Source organism: Sinocyclocheilus anshuiensis, unplaced genomic scaffold (assembly GCF_001515605.1).
Source record: "Sinocyclocheilus anshuiensis isolate Anshui unplaced genomic scaffold, SAMN03320099.WGS_v1.1 scaffold914, whole genome shotgun sequence".
NCBI classification, from domain to species: domain Eukaryota; kingdom Metazoa; phylum Chordata; class Actinopteri; order Cypriniformes; family Cyprinidae; genus Sinocyclocheilus; species Sinocyclocheilus anshuiensis.
In genome coordinates this window covers 3,790,545-3,818,044 of record NW_015539870.1, presented here as the reverse complement: position 1 = coordinate 3,818,044, position 27,500 = coordinate 3,790,545, and the positions used below count along the sequence as shown (strand labels likewise).

Below are 27,500 nucleotides of genomic sequence, written 5' to 3'. Positions count from 1 at the left end.
CGTTCATTGAGCCGACTATTGTGAGTCATTGGAGATTATGATTATAATTATTATAAGATTGCTTGCAGTGGTGTTTTCTTGGATAAATACATACAATTGCATAAAAAAGTTTTTTGTTTGTATTTATAGATTTTTTTTATTTTTTACTATGTTAATAAATGGCACTGACTAGAAAATGCCTTAAATATCCCATACATTTTTTCTACCAAAACATTCTTATTTTTATATATATTATTGTACTGTTTGTATTTTACTATTATAGTATTTGTTTATATTTTAAACATATTGCTAATATTTTATGATTTTTTTAGACTAATAGATTGCTTACGTTAAAGTTCAGTCTGCGAATGTTGCGATTTTTTTCCATGGATAAATGGTGTGTCCGGTTTATCTCCAGGCTTTGATAGGAATGCATTCCTCCTGTGTGTGTGCTTTATGTACAAACGCCTGCACTGTCTCAGATAAATAATGAATTCATTGAATGCTTAACAGATTCATAACAGCAGAACGGTTTGTGCACTCTGTCGCCTTTGAATTTAAAGGCATTTCACCCCAAAATGAAAATGTCATCATTTACTCACCCTAATTTTTTCTTTCCACTGTAGAACACAAACGAAGACATTTAGAAAAATTTCATGAAAGTACTCATGGAAGTAATTGGAGTCCAAAACAACTTTGTTTTGGACCCCACTGACTTTCACCGTATGGACAAATAAATGTCTCAGAATAGCTTCTGTTATGCTCCACATTGAAACAATATGAAGTTGAGTAAATGATATTCCTTTAAGGCATCTTCAGCACAGACTTATTAAACTTGTTTCACTTTATTAAATTATTTGTTTTTATCCTGAGCATCTAATATGGCTGACTGTAGTTTCATTTCAGTCCTTTTCATCTAATTTAATAAAGTGAACCAAAAATAGAGTCATTAGGAGACGAATGGTCAATTGTAGAGTGAGACGAGCTGAAGTTAGCCGTTAGCCATCTGCCACTCCCCTCTCGCTGGCATGAAGAAGATCTCCACAGTTATAAATCAAGAGCACTTACTGGCAAGGGCTTCAAATCTCCCAGAAGACCTTGCTTTGAACTGTCTTCTTCCGTACTTGGAGACTTCAGATTGGCGAATGCATTCCATTACATGCAGACAAGCCCCAGTCCTCTCAATGGAAACGCTCTGACTCATAATTTTAGTAGAAGATGGTTGTAGACAGTAGACATGGTTCATGTACTGTATTTGTGCTGCTACAGTATGTTCCCCTAGAAAAATTATCTCCAGACCTGGCGAATTTGGAGTTGATGTATCATGGTTAGGAGTTCAAGAGCAGGATGGTCATGGAAAATGTCATAGTGGCATCAATATGATTTGGCAAACCCCTTACTTGTCTAAGAACTGGCACAGAATGGGCAGTTTGGTTTAAATGATCATAATAGACATAATTACTGCTTTGGTCAGCCTCCAATTTAAACAAGTACTCAACAAGCTATTGTGAAAACATTCACATTGAATATGATACATGACTATACCATGCGATCTGGAAGGTTCCTCATAAATTGTTGTGATAAGGCTCGTTTTTTGCTATTATGACATGATCGCAGAAAGTATTCCGGGTTCCAGGGTATTTTAAACATTCTTGCTAGCTGGGAAAACTGCTCCTGTCATCTGCTTTGTGCCAGCGGCTTTCAGGTGCTGGAAGAGTACTGTTGGTTGTTTGGGCGAGTGAACCGGAGGCTGGCACATCCCTCGCTGGCGCTCTGATCCATCAGATACACCAGTAACTGAAGTTTCCATCCCATCTGCGCATACTTAGCTTCCTTAGGTTCAAAAACTTCTCCAACTTTGATCTACAAGTGTCTACTTAGGAAAATCGTGTCCTTCGTTTCCAGTCACTTCGAAAACAAATGAGCTCATAGAATGACACAAGGTTTATTTATCCAGAATGTAACCAAAAAAACTGTATTTGAAACTATAGTTCACCTAAAAATAAAAATTCATCATTTACTCGCCCTACAAACCTTGTATGAATTCCTTTTTTTTTTCTATGGAACACAAGCAAAGATATTCTGAAGAATGAAGAACTGCTTTTGTCCATACAATGGAAGTCAGTGGGGTTCAAAACAACGCTGAATTGGACCACATTGATTTTCACTGTATGGACAAAAAATCAATTTGCTATTTGTTTAACGGAAGAAAGTCATAATGGTTTGGAACGACAAAACACCCTCAGTAAATGTTGACAATAGTGCACAAGAACTGAACTTTTGATATGAAAGTGCATCTGACTGAAAAAGTTTTAAGATGGTTTCAGTTTCCTATGGAACAATTTCTTGCACATTTGAAACAAACACTTGGGGTCTCATACCTGACTTAAAAAAAGATGCACAGGAAGAAACACTTCTGAAACCGGAAGACCCATTGTTTGTTTTAGTACAGAGATCTGCTGATGCTTTTGCATGTCTTTGTAGGCAAACTACAGTAGAGCTCATTTTTTTGTCCTGCTTTCTGCTAGTGCAAATTTTGTGCACTTCACCATTTTTCCTCAATTGATTAGACACATTTTAATAAAATCTAACACTTTTCTCAAAACTATAACCACAAAATCAGAACTGTAAAGTACAAACCTCAAATGTTTAGGGCAAAAATCAGTTAAAAACTTAGCTATCTTTGATATCAGTCAGACTTTGCCTTCAAAGACATCATACAGTAAAGCCGTCGTAGATGCACTGAACACTCATTACACACAGTCAGATTTAATAAAAACAATATGACTATGGCCTCTTACTACAGTAAATGAGATTTTACAGAGCAGCCTTTAAACCTTGCAACATAATACTTCAGTAATCTACAAAAATTATAGTGATTATTCTGGTAAATAGATGACTACAAAACTTTAAACAATTCCAGTTTGTTTTTTTGTGCTTGCAGTACTGGCTAAATTAACCATCATTTGAGGAAAAGTAGCTTTGGACCTGGGAAAACTATACGTTTGGATGTGCATTAACGTCACAACTTACATTTACGTGGTGAAAACTGTAAAAACACATTTCAGAAACGAAACACCGTAAGTTATAGTTCCTAACCAAATATAACATTAAATAAAACAGTTCGTATGACAGATGTGTGATCGCATTTATTCTGAATCAGCATCTGGATCAGGAAAGAATTTACTGTACTATATCGCTCTGATTTCTGTCGTACACCTTCCAGTTTACCACACAAAAGTTTAACTGCAGCTGAACACATCAGGCACAAATGTTTGGGTGTTACATACCAGGAAGGAGCCAGGCGGTTAGAGGGTAGGAGGTGAAAAGTAAGAGGGATCTGTGATGTCAGCCGAAAAAAGGAAAGCCGCTTCAGAAGCGCTTGTTCTTGTTAAAGCAGGATTCCTCAAAATGAGCACCATTGTAATGAAACATTATAGGGGAAACCCCTGATCTCCCATAAAATGTTCAACATAACAAGCCAGACATTTAGAAGCTGCTAAAGAACATGACTCCAGGGGCACGACCCGCTGACCTCTCTCTCAAAGGCCATAAAGCTCACAGCACAGAAATGATGAGAGAACGGATACTTTACAGGTGCTATTTCATCTGTGTGTGTTTATGAGCTGGCTGGGATATTGTCAAATGCTATTTTGCATGCTTTGTTGTCACTAGGCCTTGCTTGTGGTTCGTGTTTTTATGCAAATGTAAACATTTGGTTTTCTTTTATGTTTTGATCATTTGCTATTTCTGATGTAAATGTCACCAGGGCTGTCTAGCTGGCTGACCATGTGTGGGGATTTTTAAGGTGTCTTTCTGCATTCGGGTTACATTGTTACACCAGTAGTTGGTGACATGTCACTATGAGTGAGTTGCTGAATCATTCATTCAGTCGATTTGTTCAGAACTGCTGATTCATTCGGGAATGAAACAAGTATTGGCTGCATCTGAATATGCATACTTCTGTACTATATAGTAGGTGAAAAACAGTGTGTGAGAAGAGTAGTTTGTCCAAATTCACAGTATTCATAAAACAGTAGGCGTAAAGTATCCAGATAGCCTACTACCTCAGGCAAGATTCTGAAGTGTGCATCCAGTGGACATCGCTCATGAGGCCACAGAAGAGGATGTGTAAATGACAGTGAAGTTACGCAACTAGGTCACATGACAATAACAATGCGACAAATATAGTATGTCCGGATTTCATTTATATTACACAAATTCATATTATATAGAACATCATTTTTAATGGTCGCAAATTAATTATTTAACAGAAGTACCTACTCCAACCGAGAGTCTGCCATTTTCAACACAGCCTCTGTTTTTATGAATGAATCACTGAATCATTCATTCAACCAATTTGTTCAAAATCACTGATTCATTCAGTAATGAAACAAGAGACTCTCTTTATAAAAGAATCACTGAATCATTGACTCAACCAATTTGTTCAAAATCACTGATTCGTTCAGTAATGAAACAAGAGACTCCCTTTATAAAAGAATCACTGAATCGTTCACTCAACCAATTTGTTCAAAATCACTGATTCATTCAGTAATGAAACAAGAGACTGTCTTTATAAAAGAATCACTGAATCATTCATTCAACCAATTTGTTTAATATCACCGATTCATTCAGTAATGAAACAAGAGACTGCCTTTATAAAAGAATCACTGAATCATTAATTCAACCAATTTGTTTAATATCACCGATTCATTCACTAATGAAACAAGAAAGTCTCTTTATAAAAGAATCACTGAATCATTCACTCAACCGATTTGTTCAAAATCACTGATTTATTTAGAAATGAAAGAAGAGACTCTCTTTATAAAAGAATCACTGAATCATTGACTCAACCAATTTGTTCAAAATCACTGATTCATTCAGTAATGAAACAAGAGACTGTCTTTATAAAAGAATCACTAAATCATTCATTCAGCCAATTTGTTTAATATCACCGATTCATTCACTAATGAAACAAGAAAGTATCTTTATAAAAGAATCACTGAATCATTCACTCAACCAATTTGTTCAAAATCACTGATTTATTTAGTAATGAAAGAAGAGACTGTCTTAATGAAAGAGTAATTGAATCATTCACTCAACCAATTTGTTAAAAACCACTAATTCTTTTTGGAATGAAACATTGCTGCTGTGTTGCTCATTTTTGCAGAGGCTGTGTTTGTAAATGTTTTGTTTGACAGAACAAAAGCATAGTAACTGGTAATGTAGTGGCTAAAATGTAAAAAAATCTATATTAACTTCCTGTTTATTGAACTGTTGTATAAAAGACTGAATTCAGCTACTTATTCCCCAGTTACTTTTGTCCTTTAAATAACTTGACAATGTTTTCAGTTTATATGTATTTTTTAATATAAAGATACTTTGCTAAACTAAAACTTATAGCGCTGTATTTAGTAGGAGGACATTGCAAGAGAAAGCTAAACAAAGCCTTTTTTATGACTGAACTTCACAGGGTAACGCCCTAATATGATTGCATTATCTCCACTTTAGCAATACAACAAATAACATATCTCTACCAGACAGAAAAACAAAACTTTCAGACTACTAACAAGTTGACATGCTGCACAACAGCACATAGTTCTTGTTTTATCAAGAAACGTTGTCATTTCTCTTTCCATATTAAAGATTTTTGCTACCTGTAGAATGAAGCAAGATATGCATATATATAATATATACAGATATATATTTTAAAGAAAGGTCCATTTTCTGCCAGTACATAAAATACTGCAGTTTTTTTTCCCCATCTCACCATAATGTTTAGCTTGAACTTTGCCCTCTACAGAGATCTAATCCCCAAACTCACATGAATCAAGTACCATCCGGGATCACTAAGCAAGCTTTGACTTAAATGGACACTCCAGCTGAGAGACATCAGCAGTCCATGTACATGATGGAGGACTGTTTTAATTTCAGCTGCATGTAAAACGGCAGTCCCAGGGAATGTTGGCACTCAGCGCTGCTCCAGGAAGTGAGCTGGAGAATGTCTGCTGCAGAGAATCGAACTCCCCTCCAGCGGGACAGGCAGAACAGCCTAACTGTTTCCAGAGCCGCACTTACACATGTGACATTCTGTGATTAGCCACGGGGGATGTTTTGTTTTTTTCTCATGCTGCAGATAGACAGCCTAACCTTTTCCTTTTGGAAGGAGGGCAGAGCTATTTATTTAACCTAATTTGCAATAATTGCTAAAACATCAATTTTATGGCTAATTTTGCTTTCTGATTGGAGGGGGCCGTAGGATCTGAATGTCAGTGTCATGGATATGGGGAAAAATATACATAGTCAGATATTTGGAATAGGCTAATTAAGATTTTTTATGTTTTTGAAAGAAGTCTCTTCTTCTCACCAAGGCTGTATTTATTTGATCAAAATACAGTAAATACAGTAATATTGTGAAATATTACTAGAATTTAACATTTTTTTTCTATTTGAATATATTGTCAAATGTAATTTATTGCTGTGATACAAAGCTGAATTTTTAGCATCATTACTCCAGTTTTCAGTGTCACATGATCCTTCAGAAATCATTAAAATATGGAAAATATTGGTGCTCAATTATTAATAATAATAATAATACAGTTTTTTTCTGCTTTCTATTTTTGTGGAAACCATGATACAATTTTTAGGATTCTTTTATGAATAGAAAATTTAAAATAAAACAGCATTTATTTGAAACTGAAATCTTTTGTAACATTATAAATGTCTGACTAATGACTGTTGAAAAATCAGCTTTGTCATCACAGGAATAAATTAAATTTTAAAATATATTCAAATAGAAAACAGGTCTTTTAAATTGTAATAATATTTTACAGTATTAATGTTTTTACTGTATTTTTCTGATCAAATAAATGCAGCCTTGGTGAGCAGAAGATACGTTTTTTTAAAAACATTAAAAATCTTAATTATTCCAAACTTTTGATTTGCAATGTATATTTTTTATGCTAAATATATTGTGCCATTTTGAAAAATATATATTGTTTAAACCTTCAAATGCCAAAATGTATTACAAAATGCGGCAAACAAAACATTTCCAACCTTAAAATGCATTATGTATTTTTAAAATATATTTTGTACAAAATATGTAGGAAATGTATGCAATTAAACATGCAAATATACAAATGTATATTAACATATTTAAATAGATTTTAAAATATATTAGTTTTGTTTTTTTGTCGTATGGGACATCATAAAATTAATAATTCATGCTCAATTGTATTTACTAAACATATGTATTTACATGTATTTACTTTTGTATTGGAAAGTGATACTCTGGCTATTATTTTTTTGGGTTGAAATGCAGGAAGTGACCCGCTTTGCCCCGCGCTGTGTATTTTTAGTCTCAAAACATTTGTGTGTGATGCTTGAGCAAGCTTGGGTTGCTGGCCCATCTGTGCACCGTGTGGCTGCACACTTATGAAACTGTGTGGGAACGGCCGTTTTCAGGGAGTGTCTGGGTGTGTTTGCGTGTGAGTGTTTGTAGAAGGTGGGTGTTTGACAGAACATGATCGGGGTCTCTCCCCTGTTAGTGCGGAGGAAACTGGAATGAAAGCTTCTGGAATCAGCAGGGAGCATTATGTCATTCTGTGGGCGGACTTTTTCATGGCCAATAAATCTCTGGTCCTCCAGAGGACACATCTGAAGGCAGCATATCCAGGAACAGAATATTGGGGTTGTGTGGTGAATTCACTAAAGAGTGCTGCCACTTCTGGAAGCAGCACTTCAGTGCAAGACCTGTTTTATTTACTCATCACCTGCAATACATCTTAACATGAACTGAAACACCTCTTTCTATGTGCAGATTTCATTCAGCGCTATATTTCTGGGCACTGTTGAATTTGAATAAAACTTGTGAATTGGGTGTAAGGCCTCAACTAATGTTTATTTTAATAATCAATTACTCTTTAATTTTATTTTCATTAATTAATTAAGGAAAAACCCCAAATTTGGTCTTCTGCATGTTTATCCACATTTCGTGTTATTCCACATTCCATCCAATGTTAATATATATTATTAGCTCATCGCACAGCCAGTATTGATACTGCTCATAATGTTAATAGTTCTTTTTATTCTAGCTTGTCTTTTCAGTGCTCTTTTAATAACCAGAGGAAGTGTTTCCTACACTGTGTGCGTGTCAGTACGTGCATTCAGTCAGATACATCAGTCCCTTTAGCCAGAAAAGAAAGAACACGACAAGGAGAGTGTGTGCAACAGGACACATTTACTTGATTAGCTTGAGATCTGCTTTGTCATGAAAGAGCATGTGTGAGCCAGACAAAGTCTCGACCCAGGCCTCGTTTCTCATAATCATGGAGCTCTCCCGCTGCAAAATGGGCTGATTTAAAAGTCTTAGCACAGATAAATCCAACACATTGCTGGTGTTGGATGACTAAATCTAACAGCTTAATACAATTAATCACATTTTGGCACTGTCACATGACACATGATCAAACCTAAGGGGAAAGACAGCATCGTTTAGCATGCTTTGACCTTGTCTGCAATGTAAGCGTGGAGCTCACTTTTCTTCTTACATCTCCATGGATACCAAGGCTTTGCATCACAAACATTGGGGCGTGATGATATATTTTGATGATGTCAAGTCATCCAGCTATGCTTGGCAAGAAAACATGAAAAGTCATGCATGCTTTTTGGAACTTTGCAACACTTAGAAAACTCAAAGCATGCTCACAGCAATTCTTTAGTATTGTCTTCATGTGTTTTTTGTCCATCGGATGGAGACAGTTCTGCTTTGTGTTGGCTACAGATTTGTTTTCACACTGCATGCATGCATAAAGGATGTCCTGTCTCATTCGTATGAACATGCATTATATTTATATTTGAAACATTTAGCAGATGCTGAAGTGCGACTTGCAGGAAATGCTCTACACACATGTGAGACTGTCACAAGTCAATGTCAAGACGAATAAAAAATATTTTCTGAAGAAAGATATTGACCATTTTCTTTATAATCTAGAGCCTAAATAGAACCTTATATTATCTAAGTTGATTTCTACATTGAATATGATGGGGGAAAAAGGACTGTGTATCATAAAATAATGGCAAGAAATGTGTTTCTATTGAGTTTTCTTCACAGGCTGCATGCAAAAGCAACATACGACATAGCCGATTCACAAACAAATGACTCTTCTTAGCTAGTTCTTTTTAGTAAATCAAAAGCAGTGTGACCAGTGTAGTTTGATTCACAACAGATGACTCTTATGAGTCAGTCATTTTTCATGAATCAAAAACATACAGCATGATCAGTGCAGTCTGATTTCTAAAACAAATGACTCATGTGAGCCAGTTCTTTTAATAAGTAGTCAACACGCTTTCATGTCAATTTGTAAGTATTTTACATTTTGGCAAATTGCTGGTGAATTCATATTGTATAAATTTGCACGATCTCATTTGTATGTTTTTATATAATTTGCGTACACTCCATTGGTGGTTAGGTTTAGTTGTGGAACTTTTTCTAAAAATTTTATGTTTTTTGTATAAATCAAATCATACAAATTTTTATGTTTTTGTATAAATCAAATCATAAAATAGTTACATTTTCTCATGATATTGGGTTGTAAATAGTTACCAGTTGAAATCAGTCTGAAAAACCGAAATAAAAATTAATGAAAACTATATAGACATATAAAAAACCTAGAACTACTAAAAATAACAAAAGCATTGTCAAAAAATGACTATGCAAAGGGCCTCTTTGGCTGGTGGCCATCTTGAATCACCTAATTGCGTTTGTATTTTCTCTGACATACTGTAGAGAGTTGAACTCAATCAAGTCTATTGAGGGAATGGATGAAACATTCTCATTCACCATTAGCATGAATGCAGCAAAAATGATTGAACTCCAAAGTAAGGGCTTCTCTTTTCATGTATTCCCAAGGTCCTCAGAGTTATACGTGTGTTTGCATAAGTGCTGTGTGTGTGTGATTTGTAGCGTGTTTGCAGAGCACTAGCTCAGAGCGCGTCCTGCATTAAAGGGGTCATATGATGCAATTTAAATTTTTCCTTTCTCTGCAAAAGCACTTTATTTGGCATTCCGGAAGTAGATGCAATTAGGAATCATTGGTTAAGATTTATTTACAACAGAACAGCACAACCCAGATGTTCGAATTTGTGCAACGCATTTTATGGACAACAGTTTTTTTAACCTAGAAGAGTACAAGGCTGGCAATGCACAAAGGCTATTTAAAAAAATAAAAATCAAATACACAAAATAATGATCTTTAAAACAGCATCATATGACCCCTTTAAACCTTAGCAGGAAGTCTTGCTTTTTCAAACACCCGCTTCACTAAGAGAGGAGTCAGTTCTCCTGGTTTTTAGAGGATGGTGTGTGTCTGTGAGGAGACAGACGTGGTCGAGGACGAAACCAGCTGTCCGGTTGCCTTTGGCCCTCCACGTCTTTGTTTACAGAGTCAATAGATTGCAGAGGAAATTCATTCCGTTTATCTAACTTGCAAATCCGACCCAAAACAGAACAGCCGCCATTCAGGATGGGAAAGGCCCATGGGCTGGCACATCTCTTCTTCGTCTTCTTTGTCTATGTCTTCTGCCTCTGTCTTGTTTTTGTTGCTCTGCTTTTCCAAAACATGTTTGTTGTGTCTAAGATGACACATTTGTTGGACATTTGTTGTTAACAAACTTGCAAATCCTCAAGTATTCTTCAGCTTCACTGTTTTTCTTCAGTTTCTCCTTTGAGGATTTTGCAGCTTTTTCTTAAGATTCATCATCATCTTCTTCATCATCTTGTTCTCTTTCTTCTTCATTCAGCTTTCTCCTGTTATCATTCCTTGTCTTCTTGTTTTTCTTCAGGTTCTTCATGATGTTTTTCTTCAGCTTTGAGGTTTTTACAGCTTCTTCTGATTCATCATGATCATCATCATTTTCTTCTTCTTCAGTCCATTTCTTTCTCTTATCATTCTTTGTCTTCATCTTCATGTTGTTCTACTTCAGCTTCTTCTTTTTTTACTTTCTTCTTCTATCTGTTCTTGTTTTTCCGAACACATAGATATTTGTTCTGTTGCGCAAGTTCTTCTTTATCTTCTTCTTAGTCATCTTCTTCAGTGTCTTTTTCACATTCTTCTTCTTCAGCTTCTTCTTTATCTTCTTCATCGTTCTTTAGGTTCTTCCTGGCCTTCTTGAGCTTCAATAGCTCCTTTTCAGCTTCTTCTGCATCATCATTTTCTTGAGCTTTACTTTTATCGGCTTCTTTTAAGCCTCAACTTCATCTTCAGATTGTTCTTAGTCTTCAGCTTCATTGTGTTTGTCAGCTTCTTCTCCACCTTCATATTTTAAATGTCTTCATGTTTCTGTTCAGCTCATTGTTCTTTCTCTCATTACAAAACACATTGGTTACATCTAGATTGCAAAGGAAATTCATTCTTCTTATCTAACTTGCAAACCTCACCCAGAAAGGCACAGAAAGACCCACTGGTCAGCTATTCTCTTATTCGTGTTTTTTTCTTTTTCTGCATTTCTTCGTCTTTCATCTTCTTTTTCTTCTGCTAGTTTTTCAAAACACATTGGTTGTGTCTCGCCTGTCATAGTGGTGAATGCATAAATGGTCTTTGGTCTGGTCTTTCAGATGGTCACTCATCATGCACATCCCCTTAAAGTATAAGACTAAATGGAAAGCGGGTTTGGAGGCTTGGCTGGAAATCGTAATTACTTTTGAGTGGACATTCATACGAGGCATGCCCACAAACATACACTGGCTCTCTGTTTCCTCATTGAGCCACGACTACATGTTCAACATTCATTAGCTCAGAACATGACTGTTATGGACAACAGACGTAAGGCGGCACAACTGGATTTCTGTCTCTCTGTCTCTTTGTGTTCTCAGCCAGGTCCAGCAATGTACTCAACACCACAGTGATTTGTTAATCTTCACAATTCCCTTCCAAATCCTGGAACTGAATAAATCATGACTGGAATTCCATTGCACACAACATGTGAAAAGACTCTCTGTGGCCTCTGCACAATGAAGCATTTAAACACTATATTTAGTCCTTCTTTTATATAAAGTACTTCATGAAGAGCACATTATCCAAGAGGTCAGGACGGCTACTACACATTGCTCTGGGAAATTCTTTTGCCTACTATGCAAGTATCGCTCCCTGTAGGATTTGCATGTTTCATTCTCACACAACTGGACAACTGTGACTATCTCTCTCTCTCTCTCCCAAAACAAAAAAGGGAAATGGAAAGTCTTTGTGTTTATTTATTGACTTAAATTATTATTCATTATAAATATTCATTATAAATAAACAATTAAAAAACAACTTTTTGTGTTCAATTCATCTTGTTTTTCCAAAGGATCAAATTAGGATTTGTCAGACTTCCAAACAGAGATTTCCGTAGTTATTGGTAAATACTAGCATTTACATTGGAAACGTTTTTTTTATTGGACAAAATAACCCTTGGTTTTATGTAAAAGATAAAGTGAGATGCATATTGTATGTTATGTTTATGTTGTCTTTTTATTGTATCTTTTCTTGATAGCTCTGCTGCCATGGTTGGCATGTTTCAATGTGGACGAGAAGAACCAGATGTCATTCAGTGGACCAGTGGAGGACATGTTCGGATACACCGTCCAACAATTTGAGAACAGTGAGGGAAAGTGGTACGTTTTTATATTCAATCTAAAAATGCTTAGGTGTGCTATTCATTTTGGTATTTACTGTGTATAAACTTTATATTTTTTAAGAACTTTTAGATTGGAAAGTTTGAAAATCTCCACTCGATGTACGTGATTAGAATGTTCGCTATTCAAAATCGGACATTGATGATGTCATTGTAATATTTGCATACTGAATTCTGATTGGTCATTGCTTTTTTTGCCTCTATATACCATTTTGTACACTCAACCAAAACAATTCACATGCTTGAGTGTTTTGATGCATTCATTTTCTACATCATAATAAACGATATACTCAGAACCGTCCCAAAATAATGCTAGAATTGTCACTGTAAACCTACGAGCAACACTGATGTAGTCTGCTTTTGTAACAGCTTGTTTTATCTTTCAATAAAGTCATCAAGCTAATGTACTAAGGCCTGTCAACTCCATTAAGAATATAAATAAATAAATGGAAAGGATTCCCTATACTGTATGAAACATTTCCCCTCAGCAAAAGCTGTAGTCTCTTAAAAACTGGTCCAGCTGCACGTTTTAGCACTGCTTGTAATGGTTGACCCTCTACTTCCAGAGAAAAACCTCAGCTGGTGTGAAACCCCCAAGACAGCTTTACATAAACCTCTCACAGGTGGCCTAAACTGACTTGTAAACCTTGCCAATGACCTGTTCAGTATAGTTAGGCGATTTCACAGACGTGATCTGGATGGGTTTTAGAGAGGTTTTTTGAGGATCACAAAAAAAAACAGCAAAAATGGTTTAATTCAAAGCTTTAAAAAAATCATTCATACATTCTTTGAAGCATCAAAATGCCATTCAATCATATTTCTATCAGAAGTTAGCTTTACTGACATTATGTGCAAGTTGGTATTAGATTAAAATTGATTAGAAATCTGAGGAACATGGCGAATATTCTTTATTCAGCTAAGTGCACTCAGGTGTAGCACAGAACAAAATGAAACGTAAACAACCTTTTACACTCATCTCACTAAAAAGTGCATAAATCACTGTGAGGTTCAAGGGTAAAACATCATATACGTCAATATCATATTCAAACTCTCTAACAGTTATTATGCCGAATAAAAAGAAACTCTTTTCTCCCCATAGTTCTGACATCTCACATATGTTCCATTTTACTGTAATTTTTAAAAATAAGCATGTGCATATTTATGTTATGCTTTTCTTTCCCACTGGAAAACTGGCGAATCAATCAACTGCACTTTGGCTCAGCATGCTTCCACTTTCTCACAAAGCCCAAGGGTTTTTTTGGCAGTCAGGGATAAATGACCCCACTCTCTACTTCCTGCTTTTTTCTGCAGGGTTCTGATTGGTTCTCCTCTGACTGGACAGCCGGCTAAACGGACCGGAGACGTCTACAGGTGCCCCGTGGGACAAAACAAAAACACTGGATGTGAAAAATTCCTTTTGCCAGGTGAGAGGTGGCCTCCCTGTAAGCGTTTGTGTGTTTGGTTAGTGCCATCATGTTTTCCGTAAACTCTTTTTGTTCATTGCTGTGCTTCATCAGTCTGTATTTACAGTATTTACAGTGTGTTTTTACTCTGTGGGTGTGGTTATACCAGAGAACTTGTAACAGGAAGGGTAACAGACATTACCTCAGTTGGTGAGAAATTGTCATACTTCCTCAATGGTACTTTGACCATGCTAAACTCGGCTGCGTGACTTAAGGGTACTAGCAGATGAGGAATATGCTATGCACTAACATGGCACTTTGACATGGCGTGCAAACTCCAGAGAGGGGAAATGGTACACGCTTCCTCAGTCCTAATTACATCTTTCTGACACAGAAATACTTGAAATTAAAATAAGCCAATATTTTATTTAGTCAGTTACATTTTTTAGGAACAGAATGTTTAATTTAATATCATTTAGTTGTCAATATAATGTGCATTTCTGGTCATGCCAGACCAGACCTTCATTAATGAACACTTTCATCAGTTATTTCGTAGATGAGATTAACACTAATAGCACTAATTTCATAAATATTAACACTAATATTTGGTCAGGTTTTTTTTTTCTTCTTTTTTTTTCACTCAGAAATACACGGTCGTGTGAAAGTTTGGGGTTAGTAATACAATTAATTATTTAATTCGGCAAGGATGCATTCGATTGACAGTAAACTTGCTAGAAAATTTGTTACAAAAGATTTCCATATCAAATAAAGGTTGTTTTTTGTAACTACTGAACAAAGAATCCTGAAAAAAAAAAAGTATCACAATTTACATAAACAATATGAAGCAGCACAACTGTTTTCAACATTGATAATAATATGAAGTGTTTCTTCATATTCAAATCAGCATATTAGAATGATTTCTGAAGGATCATGTGACACTGAAGACTGGAGTGATGATGCTGAAAATTCGGCTTTGCATCAGAGGAATAAATTACATTTTATAATATATATGCAAGTAGAAACCAGTTATTTTAAATTGCAAGAATATTTTACAATATTGATGTTTTTACTGACCTTTTTAACAAAAAATGCACTCTTGTTGAGCATGAGACATTTTTCAAAATGTGAAAAATTCATACCGATCCCAAACTTTTGATTTGTAGTGTACTGTATGTCATAGAAATCTCATGTTTACATGTTGCTTTGTCCTTATAAGTCAACAGATCAGCTTATTATCAGTCACCAAATGCAGAGGTGCGTTCCAGAGGAAAGTCCCATCCTTCTAATTCAGGAGCTAGTATGATAATTTAATTTAGGAAGCCTTTACACAAACTTGTGTGAGTACTAATGTCTTGGCACTTAACACCACCTGGTTGTCTGTAAAACATGCACAGAGAAAACCCCACAGCTGAAACATCTGTGTACACTTTCTAGAGGAGCTATCTGAGAATACAAGCAGACTGTGGCCTGAGAGTTCATACTGATACTGGCCAGAGAGAATTTGACCTTGACTCATAGGTCATTTGCATACATTTACATTACTTTAGCAGATGCTTTTATCTAAAGCTTCTCACAAATGAGGAATGATACAATTCAAGTGATTCAATACAAGTGAAAAGAACTAGAACTAGTAAATAATAAAAATCAGCCTGTGTTCTTGCCTTACCCCCATTCATTTGTTTATATTTGGAGCAATTGGATAAATTTTTTGGTAAATTTGGTTTTGTTTGTGTCATTCATTCTTAAGGTTAAGAAAAGAATCTCTGGCTATAATTAGGGTTGGGAATCGAAAATCGACTCCGATTCCAGAATCGGATACTTAAGGTCAGGATTCGGATACTTGTCAAATGAAAATTTAGATTCCGTCTATCGAGTCCTATGAGCTTTTTTTTCTTCATCTGTGAGGACCGGACCAAGCGATCTGCCAGACCTTGCTCGCTAATCTAAGCGCTCCAAAGTTTGGCTACATCTGCGATCAGAAGCCAAAAACGCTAAGTATAATATCAGTGATAGCTAAACATGTTGCAAGAGAGGCGTCACCACCAACATGACAAAGCACTTTAATTTAATAGATCGTTAAAGATCACGAACGCGATTCAAACACCTACGTGATTCTATTCCTAAATTACAATATTTCGTCTGTTTCATTCCTCAACCTTTGACGTGTGCGATCAATGTTGTGATCACTTGGTTCATCCGTGCAGTGTACGATCGCACCAGTGTGATTTGAACATTTAAATCTACGTTCGCGCTGCCATTGACCTAAAGAGATCAGCTGTCATCTGTCATGAACGAAACAGCTTCACAGTCTTTTCAACCACACAGTATATTTCTGTGTTACAAACATTCAAATCACAGAAGTACTGGGATAAAAGTTTATAGTTCAGATATAAACTGTGTGTACGATGTGTATGGTAGCGATTAAAATAGAGTAAATCATCATTTTAAAGTAATTTGACACTTCAAATGAAGGTTTATCGATTACATTGTTACGCCAGTAGGTGGCGAAAAGGGGCTGTTAAAATGTATTTGTCTTTGAATCATACAAGAGATTAGTTCAAGAACGCTGATTCATCCAGTAATGAAACAAGTACATCTTGAGTGAGTCATTTAATTATTAATTCATAAATGACATGTGATTTTGTTTAGTTGTCTAATGTTTTTTCTTCAACTTCCATTGGGGGAAAAAAAGGAAAATAAAAAATCAATTTATCCAGAATCATGCAGTTCTATTTTGCACACAAACAGCTCTTAAAGAGTTTTTATGTAGCCTGTTGATTTTTGTTCATGGTATTCAGCTCCAGTAAATGTTTGATATCATTATTTAATCACATTGGAATCGAAACTGGGAATCGAAAAGAATCGGAATCGGAATTGATAAAATTCAAACGATACCCAACCCTAGCTATAATGGTTGCAGATATGCGACCTACTTGCTCAGACAACATTTTTCAGATGAGCCTGATATTGTTATTCCAGACTCACAATGTTTACCTAAAATCGTCAGATTCATCTGCGCAGAAGAGTTACGGAAACACAACTGACGTGAAAACAACTCTGCAAGTAACTTGCAATGTTACACTTCAGCCACAGGTGGCAGTAGAGAGGCCAAAGTGCAGTAGTGCAGCGTTACTTCAGATCAGCATAAAACAGAATGTGCAACTCGTTTTAGTGTAGTATTGTGACACATTTCTGAGTAAAACATATTTATTGCAGAAAACGAAACGGTTTGTAAAAGATCTGTAAAAACGTGAACCATGAATTATCAGATAAAAAAGACCAAGAATGTGCATTCTGAATGTAAATATGATCTATTTTGATTAAATGCTCACATTACGAGAGTATGTTTGCATCACTGCACATTTTGATCAATGATATAATGTTTTGTTTGTAAGATTCATTAGCCTGTAGCGCTAAATCTGTTTGGATGTTAACCTCTGCCTGAATGTCTGACTCTCAGAGGAGGCCTAGACAGGAAGTGATCCAAAAAACATTTTAATGTCTAATCTACCCATAATTACATAATCCTTCACCAGATAACTCAATGTTGCATGTCGTCTTTAATTACTTCAGGGATCTTCCACAATATCAAACACTTCCAGCAGGAATTCTGATCTCAGAACAAATTAATCTCTACCCTCAGTGTTTTGACTTTTATAATTCATCATTTTAAACATGTCTCGGTGTTAGTGTTTGAAATCACAAAGCATTATCTAAAATATGGACAATGTTGGTTGTATGGGTTGACAATATTATTTTTCTTACTAGTTTTCATGCATGTGGCTTACATTGTGAAGCAGGAAGGGACAAAAGCACTGCGAGAATGTGTTTTTTCTCCATTAAAACTCCGCATGAAGGACCCCAGCAATGCCTTTTGTTTTTAAAAAGTCAAATAGAAAGACAATCTCAAGGGTCTGTGTTTGAGCAAAAGCATTCGGTCTGCCTATGGGAAAATGCAGGGGAGTTTTTGTTTAGATATTATTTTCATAAGATTTTCACTGTGAGTGCATATTTGTCTATTTTTCTCACAGAAAACACAACAATTCCGAACATAAATGAAGTGAAGGAAAACATGACTATGGGGACGACGCTGGTGGTTAACCCAGACGGCAGTGGCTTTCTGGTAGGGAACATCTGCGGATGAGTTTGCACTGAGATCTTTATATGTCTTCTGTTACTTTAGCCACTGTTAATTAATAGTGTCTGATCACAGACATTTTAAATTGTTACATTAAAAAAGGTATGTAGAAACATTCGGATTTTCCAGTTAATGTATATAATTATAGAACAGCCATGACATGCTGGCACTATTCTGCTTAATGGTTTTATTTTATGACTGAACAAATTGATTGATTGCAGTTCATGAAAACACATCTTTTCCAGTACACTCTTTTATTAATCAAATGTAATCCGATTGGTTGAACTGATATTCTGAGAAAAAAAAAGTAATGGAAAAGTAGGAATTTCAGTTTATCCAGTAGGTTCTTGTTTGATCCCATTAGAACTGAGTCCAAATTATTATAACATTCCATTAGGATTTTGTTTGACAAGGTGTGTAACAGAACTTCGACGAATCAGTATTAGAGCAAGTGACAACTGGACATTTTCACTACTTTTTTATCACTTTTTTCATTTAGCTTGTTTATGGTTCTGCAGTGTGACAGATGATGTTTTAAAAATACAAATATTCCATGTAACCAGTTTAATAGAAGGTAATGAAAACGATATGGAGTTCAGCATGTCACACCAAAACATTCCCATGCAGTAGTAAGCTTTTTGACACATTGTTTCCAACTGTTCCCATATGCAGTTCCAGCTTCCATAAGCTGCAAAGGACTGAAACGGAAATAGTTCCACATAAACATTACAATTTAAATAATTATTTGTGGGAGGTAAAGCTCTCAACTCTCAACAATTACATAAAAAATGGAAGAGTCACTCCACACGACTGTATGTATGTATATGTACAGTACAATCATTCAGAAGTTTGGGTTCGGTATGATGTTCTAATGTTTTTGAAAGAAGTCTCTTACGCTCATCAAGGCTGCATTTATTTGATGAAAAATGCAGTAAAAACAGTGATTTTATGAAATGTAATTACAATTTAAAATAACTGGTTTATATTTGAATATATTTTAAAATGCAATTTATTCCTGTGATGCAAAGCTGAATTTTCAGCATCATTTTGAATAAATGCTGTTCTTTTAAACTTTGTATGCATCAAAGATTCCTAAAAAAAAATATCACAGGTTCCAAAAAAAAAAAATGTAAAAAAAAAAATGTCAACATTGATAATAAATCAGCATATTAGAATGATTTCTGAAGGATCATGTGACACTGAAGACTGGAGTAATGATGCTGAAAATTCAGCATTGCATCACAGGAATAAATTATATTTTACAGTATATTAAAATAGAAAACCATTATTTTAAATTGAAATAAAATTTCACAATATTACTGTTTTTACTGTATTTTAGATCAAATAAATACAACCTTGATGAGCATAATATAGAGACATCTTAAAAAAACGTAATGATCCCGGACTTTTGAAGGGCAGTGTACATAAGACAAAAAAATTCTAGGCTATTTTTCTGTGAGGACCATAAAGTTTCATGTCATGTCAGATACTCAGTGCCTCAATCCCTCTCTCTGGACAGGCCTGTGGTCCTCAGTACGGCTACATGTGTGGAAAACAGCACTACATCTCTGGGATCTGCTCGAACGTCAGCTCCTCCTTCAAAGTCCTCAACTCCATCGCTCCGACTGTACGAGGTACGACACACACGTGTTGTGAGTGTACATTAGCACATTCCAGCCGTGTAAACCACAGCCGGTCCCTCCTGCGCCACATGTCCATGTTAGGACAGTTTTAGGAGAGCTGACATCTCCCAACGCAACACAGAACCAGTGACTCATCATAAACACACACATACATACTGTATGATGTTTCATAGCAACAACCAGCACAGGAAAGACTGTCCGCCGCATCATTTCATTTGAATTCTGCTTCATTAAATTCAAATTTGAATTTTCTATTTGATTCTAAATGGCAAATAGCGCTGGTTAGCATTCAGCCTTTATTTACCACGGTATAAACAGATGTACAGACTATATTGAGTTTCTAATGAAAGCTCATATCATTTTAAAGCACAATTTCTTCCTTATACAAAAAGTGTCTGGAAAAACAACATAAGCTGTGATTAATCACTGCTTTTCTGTGTCACAGTGAGGTCAGTGTCACTTCCAATTTCATGGCTCAATATGTTTCATAACATTTTTAAGTGTGCACAGTTTCAGTCAGCTATGCAATTTATTTCCTATGTAAACCTACTCGTGGCTGTTGGTATTCAGCTTCCTTTTAGGAATTTAAACGAAAGCAATGTGATATTTATTTCTCTTTCTCGCTATATAATTGTAATGAAGGTGCTCATTAGGTTTATTTGCTTGTTTCAGAGTGCAAGCAGGATATGGACATTGTCATAGTGTTGGACGGCTCCAACAGCATCTACCCCTGGAATCACATCACAGAGTTCCTGGTCAAATTTCTCCAGAGCATTGAAATTGGACCAGCCCGGGTGAGATTTTTTTTAATTATAGTGCTCTGGAGAGCATCCATGTAGTTTGTCTTGAAACACTTTAGAAATTACATCAGTTTAAAATAAAATATCCGCTTGCTGCATCATTGGATGTTTAACACAAGCTGATTTCTTAAAGGAATAGTTGGCCCAAAAATGGAGATTTTGTCATCATTTACTTCCCCTGTAGTGGATTCAAACCTGTATGACTGACTTTCCTTTTTTTGGAACACACACAAAAAAAAATATATTTCTAAGAATGTTTCAAACAACATTTGACCCCACTGATTTTCAACGTATAGACAAAAAAATCACTTTTTTTTGGTTCCACAGGGCAAAATAAATGAATACAAGTTTGGAAAATTGTAATTTTAGTATTACTTATGTACTATACATATATTAATATTTTGAATAATCTATTATTTTCACATTTTCCACTTTCATTTTCATTTCTCTGTCAATTAGAAATTCTAGTATTCTTGTTTTTATCATTTTTATTCGTTTTTTATATTTCTATTTAGCATTCATTTATTTTTATTTCAGTTTTAGTTTTAGTGATTGTAGTAATTAAACTAAAATGTATTGTATTTCAGGTAGTTGCATGGCAGTTTTATTTTAGCTAGTTGCCAAAGCAATATTCCTCATTTCATTTAGTTTTATTCAATTTACTAAAATAACTAAAACTAAAAATGAAATAAAATTTATTAAAACTATATAGACATATTAAAAAAACAATAACTAATAAAATGGGGAAAAAAACACAACCCAATTACTAAAACTTTAAAGCTGCGGTCCGTAACTTTTTTGTTTAAAAATTATCCAAAATCAATATTTGAGCAAGTACATGACCAGCCAGTGTTCAAAACTATCGCCTTACTTTAGCTCGATTCACAACGTTAAGCTTGTGATAAAGTTTTCTAATTTGAGTGGTATGGGTAGGTTTTCGCGGGAATTTCGAGCATGGCCACTGCGTCATTACGTCAGTTCTGTAAACATAAAGAAGTTGTCCCGGCTAGTATGCTATATCGCACGTGAGGATGCTGCAGGTAACGGATCGTTTATAGCCTTTTTCTCACAGCAGCTGGAATAAATGGCGGATTGTAATCCAGAAAGGTCGAAACGACAATCATCAGTGTCTGGAGATTCACCGGTAGCCAAAACCAAGATTCGAATGGTATGCCAATTAAACATTAGACTGTACAGAAATTGAAATCTACAGGTAATGCTAATATACACTAAATACATGCACTCACGCAATACTGATGTTATTAACGTCAACAATTTGAAAACAAAGTATAACGATAATAATAATTGGCACGGTTTGATGTGATATGAGCTAACCGATCGTTAGATTTAATCACCATTGATAGCGCAATTTATTGTAATGCTTGTTTCCTCAGTTGGTCAGAACAAAAGTGGCAGTTGTTACTTGTTCAGATGACATTCTCCAGTGAAAACTCTTATTTGGGTAATACTTTCAAGATGTAGAATCTGTGAATACAAAGTGCAGTATCCACACCGGTGTGGCGACTGACAGCCACTCATTAGAGCCGTGCCGGCACACAACCCACGCAAGAAAGATAATTCCACAAATAGCTGCAATTGCAGGTTTTCAAACAGAGATGGCGACAAAGAGGCAAAACTTACGGACTGCAGCTTTAACTAAAATTTAAATAAAAACAAAAAATACAAAAAGTAATTGAAAATATATAAATAAATAAAAAAACGGAGTTTCTGAATGATACTACAATAACACTGATAATGAAAGAATTTTCATTTTTGGGTGAAATAAACCTTATGTAGGGTTTTTTAGTGGTTGGATTTAAAACGGTTTTCTAAATTGTGTACTTGTTGAAAACCAAAGCGATTGGTTTTGTCAAAGTGGAACTGTCATCAGCTTATACTAACATCATTACAAGGAGTATTACATAAAGACTTTCCATGGAGAAGCTGCTAGGTGGTTTGATTCTAGGCAAATAAAGGCTTTCTTGAGCACGCCGCTGGAAAATGCGGCTCCAAAAGGTTTAGCTGGGGGAAGACCACATATTCCATGGTTAAATAAATGTTCGCAGAGCTTTTTTGGAGAGAATGACTTCACTTTTGAGTCAGCACAGACAGAGACGTTTAGCAGAGAGAGAGACAACGGTGTGTCTGAGGGCCGCCTGAGCTTTATGTGTGAGTTTTTGTTTGGGCTTTTGCTTCTCCAGGTGGGCATTGTGTCTTACGGAGACGATGTCGGTCACAACTTCAACCTCAGCCAGTTCAGTAACACAAAAGACCTTCTTGAGAAAGCTGCTTTGCTACCTCAAAGAACCGGCCACAAAACCATGACAGCTCTCGGCATTGATACAGCAAGGTATCAAAAAACAAGACTCACAATTGTATTTTAAATTTGAAAGTAAGCTTAAAATCTTAAACAGAAATTTTATAATAAAATGTATTCTGGGTAACATAATCATTAAGCAAAAGGTGGAATAAGAAATTCTGAAATTAATGTAGTTATAATAATAATTAAGTTGTTACGCTGATATTATCATTTGTAATGAAAACAATTGTATTAAATGATAATAATTTAAAGCATTTTCACTGGTGGTTTTAGACTTTTGGAGCCTGTTGTATTTCAGAAAAATCTCCTAATAATCATAATTTTCAATGTGTCAGTTCAAACAAAGGAAGTTTTAAACTTTGTACAGAATCTGCTGACCTGATGTTGTTTGTTTTCTAAAGGAAAGAGGCCTTTACAGTGGAGCGAGGAGCAAGACCAGGTGTCAAAAAAGTCATGGTGATCGTCACAGATGGCGAGTCACATGACCATTTCAATTTGAAAAATGTCATTGATCAGTGTGAAAAAGATGGGATTGAGCGGTTCGCTGTTGCTGTAAGTATATTCATCCATGTATAATAAAAAAAATAAAAAATAGCATAAATACTGTGGTACATGGATTCAGTGGTTTCTGTAGACAATATAGATTGCTGTTAATTTTTAACGTGGCACGTGTAATTTGTCTTTTGTAGGTCCTTGGCGACTATAATCGACAGAATAAAAGCATTGAAGATGTAAAGAAGTTTATTGATGAAATTGAATCCATTGCTAGCGAGCTCAAAAGCGATCATTTCTTCAATGTGTCGGATGAAAGCGCATTAGTGACCATCGTGGATGCCTTAGGAAGCAAGATCTTTGCCTTAGAGGGTAACGTACCTAAAATAGTACAACAAAAATGTGTAAATCCCTAACCTTAAGCATTAAACATACGGTTAGACATAAGATTTTCACATGGCAGACAATAAATCAGGCAATAAAAAACTGCAGGCTGGCATTAAAGGAGTAGTTCACCCAAAACTGAGAATTTACTGACAATTTACTCACCCTCGGGCCATCCAACAGATTTGGAGAACTGTAGCATTACATCACTTGCTTACCAGTGGATCCTCTGCAGTGAATGGGTGCCGTCAGAATGAGAGTTCAAACAGCTGATAAAAACATCACAATAATCCACAAGTAACCCACACCACTCCAGTCCATCAATTTATGGCTTGTGATGCCAAAAAGTGCATGTTTGTAAGAAACAAATCCATCAAGACATTTTTAACTACAAACCGTTACTTCTGGCTAAAATACAAGTTCTCTATTCATAATATTGGACTCTCATTCTGACGGCACCCATTCACAGCAGAGGATCCATTGGTGAGCACGTAACATAATGCTACATTTCTCCAAATCTGTTCCGATGAAGAAACAAACTCGTCTACGTCAAGGATGCCCTGAGGGTGAGTACATTTTAAAATTTTTGTGTGAATTATTTTTCCTTCACCCAAATATTTAGTGAATAGAATATCATAGAGATTCGAGTAGGTACGCAACTACCTAGCTTAGGACCCTAACAACCACCTAGCACAGCCCTAGCAACCACCGAAAACACCTTAGCAACTGCATAGCAACAACCTGTCAACCATTCACAACATCCTAACATCACGATGGCAAGTTTTTCACAAACAGCACTCTCCCAGTTTCTTCCAAAAGTTCTAACTATAACTATCTAGTTACATATATTTTCTTACTGCAAATATGTGAATCATTTTAAAATGTTTACTGTTGAGCATTTTTCATCAAATCTGTGTCAAAAATGTAAAAATAGCCTCTGTCTAACAGCCACATCTGAGAAACACACCTCCTCGTTTGAGATGGAAATGTCTCAGTCGGGATTCAGCGCTCACACGTCTAAAGTAAGTGTCCTGCTCTCTTGACTATTGTAGTATAGATCAGATCAGATCAGATTCAGACCCGTCCTGTTGTCTGATTTATCTCATTCTGACATCCTGCTGCTGGCGTGTCATACGTATCTACAGAGGAAACACAAAAGCGCTTCAGTGTTTGGTTATGAATCGCAGAAGGAAGTGCTAAGAGTCTGTCAGCGAGTCACATCCTTTCTCAGTTTGACAGAGACAACAGTGTTACTTCTCTAGCAAATTTTTTAATGCGTCGCTGGGTAGTCTGTAAACACTTAGTCATAAAATGCAAACAGAACAAATAAATTGTTTGTAAAAATATTTTATGTAAATAATTATCACATCCAGGAAGAATGGCACAAATGGAGTTATGGAAGTAAATGGAGCCAGTTTTTGGAGAACTTTAGCACTTACATTAAATCTTCTGTTAAAACTTGTGTGATATATGAGAGCTGTTTACATTTTTACAATTGTTTTAGTTTTTAGGCACTGCAGAGTAAAATAGGATATAATACAGAAAATTATTTTTTTTCACAGTAAAATCATATGAATAAACATATTGTCTGTAGCTATACTATTGAATCAGTATTGTAACATTTATGAATTGACTCCATTCACTTCCATTGTAAGTGTCTCATTAGCCATGTTTCTGTCCATGTATATTTATGGATATGCAATGCACAATGCATATAAAACTAATGTTCTCAATTCATGGAGATAATTTTTTTTTTATCTGATAAGAAGATGTGCATAAACTACAATGGAAACACATTCGCCAAATACACTTTGCAATGCGCAACAAAAAACTTAATGTGCAAATGTTTTCTGCAATATTCAAATTTGTAAGGAAAAATAGCTATTTTAAAGAAAAGGAGGGACAAGTGGAAGTTCTGCCGATTGAGCTTAAAGGGATGGTTTACCAAAAAATTGAAATTCTCATCATTTACTCATGTCAGTCCAAACCCATAAGACTTGCATCCTATTCAAATCACAGATGAAGAAGATTTTAATGAAGGCTGAAAGATTTCTGCCCCTCCATTAAAAGCCATTTCTACCAAAACTTTGACACTTCAGAGCTCATCATAACATCATTAAAGTAATCCATATGAATCCAAGTCTTCTGAAGACACATGGTCGATTTCTATGATAAACAGGTTTAATTTAGGCATTTATTCACATATAAACATTGATCAATGCACACACATGCAGTATAGCACCTCACATATGGTAATTGGAGTTTAAATGTGCTTGTAATTGTAATATTTGTAATATAATGTATCTTTCTGATAGGCAGGTGTGATGCTGGGAGCCGTGGGTGCTTTCGATTGGAACGGGACTGTAGTGATGCAGTCTGGGCAAGAGTTTGTCGTTCCCCAAAAAAACACCTTCCACGACCCTGCAGTGCAGAGATACGAAGGCATAGCGGGATACGTAGGTGAGGACTACGAATGACATTTAACTTCTTCTTTTGGGATACTTTTATTAATAGTACGAGTGGACAGAAAATCATGAATAAAATAGCAAATGTCGTAAATAATTTTTGAACTCACCTGCATGAGCACCACAGATCAAGTTTGTGTCCCATCCATGGCAACAACTGCTTTGGTTTTGTCACTAACAGCTTAAGTAACTAGCTATACCTCTAACTTCATGCCTAGTTAAGGCCTAGAAAACTAGAAAGGCAATAAGCCAAGGCCTTAAATGATTGTAACCATATAATCAACAATAAAAATGTTGAATATGCATATCAGGAATTTTATTTCCTTCATAATATTCTCCTCAGAGAGACAAGGAAGCTTACAATAGAGGACAGTATGGTGCTAGTAGTCTAAACACATTGTCACAATCTTCTGCCGTCCCATAAACACTCACACACCAAGTGCAAACGCTCACACTCTCCGCACATCCCCTTTTAAGGATGTCGTTCCAGAATTAAACAAAAGCAGTAAGTTGAAATGACTCTGCCTGATAAATGTGTTTGGTGAACAAGTTGCGCGGAAGCACCGTTTTGTAAATGCTGATTTGAGGAAAAAGATTTATAATCAGTCAAGCTGGTTTATTCTAGCATTATTTCCAGCAATGTCTGTGTCTGCTATAATGAAACAGTTTATGATTTGGGCCCCAGCTGTTTCGTATTAAGCGTGCAGACTGCTGTAAATGGCTGGGTTAGGTTGGGTTAGTTGTGTGGTGGTTTTGCTTGCAGGTTATGACGTGCAGTCGGCGCACACACCCCATGGGGTGCTGTACATCACAGGAGCACCGCGCTTTAACCACAGCGGGCGGGTCATGGTGTACCGCTTCGACGGAGAAAATGTCACCATAACACAGACGCTGAAAGGAGAGCAGGTACCTTCATAATCACAACCTCAAACAATTTTGGGTGGATCTGGCAAAAACAGATCATATTTTACCCCAAAATCAAAAGAAACTAAAGAAATTATATCAAGAATTACATTTTTATAAATTAATATATATGAATTTTAAAACATGTTCAGATCACACCAAATTCAAAATAAATTATATCAATAAAACATTATATTCCTAAAAATAATATATTTTAATATAAATATTTTATGTTTTATAAATTATTATATAAAATGAATATATATATATATATATATATATATAATTATTATTATAAATA

General features: G+C 35.6%; 1 protein-coding gene across 1 annotated transcript in view; it reads left to right on the top strand.

Annotated features, from left to right (window-relative positions):
* The window catches only part of LOC107685143 (integrin alpha-1-like), a 57,195-nt gene that overhangs the window by 3,089 nt on the left and 26,606 nt on the right, over positions 1-27,500 (top strand). Inside the window, exons 2-12 of the mRNA XM_016481657.1 lie at positions 12,511-12,631; positions 13,963-14,075; positions 18,086-18,177; positions 19,712-19,826; positions 20,508-20,629; positions 22,837-22,985; positions 23,357-23,507; positions 23,645-23,819; positions 24,780-24,853; positions 26,147-26,291; positions 27,060-27,202. Coding sequence (XP_016337143.1) covers positions 12,511-12,631; positions 13,963-14,075; positions 18,086-18,177; positions 19,712-19,826; positions 20,508-20,629; positions 22,837-22,985; positions 23,357-23,507; positions 23,645-23,819; positions 24,780-24,853; positions 26,147-26,291; positions 27,060-27,202 — 1,400 coding nt within the window. The remainder of the gene's footprint in view (positions 1-12,510; positions 12,632-13,962; positions 14,076-18,085; positions 18,178-19,711; positions 19,827-20,507; positions 20,630-22,836; positions 22,986-23,356; positions 23,508-23,644; positions 23,820-24,779; positions 24,854-26,146; positions 26,292-27,059; positions 27,203-27,500) is intronic.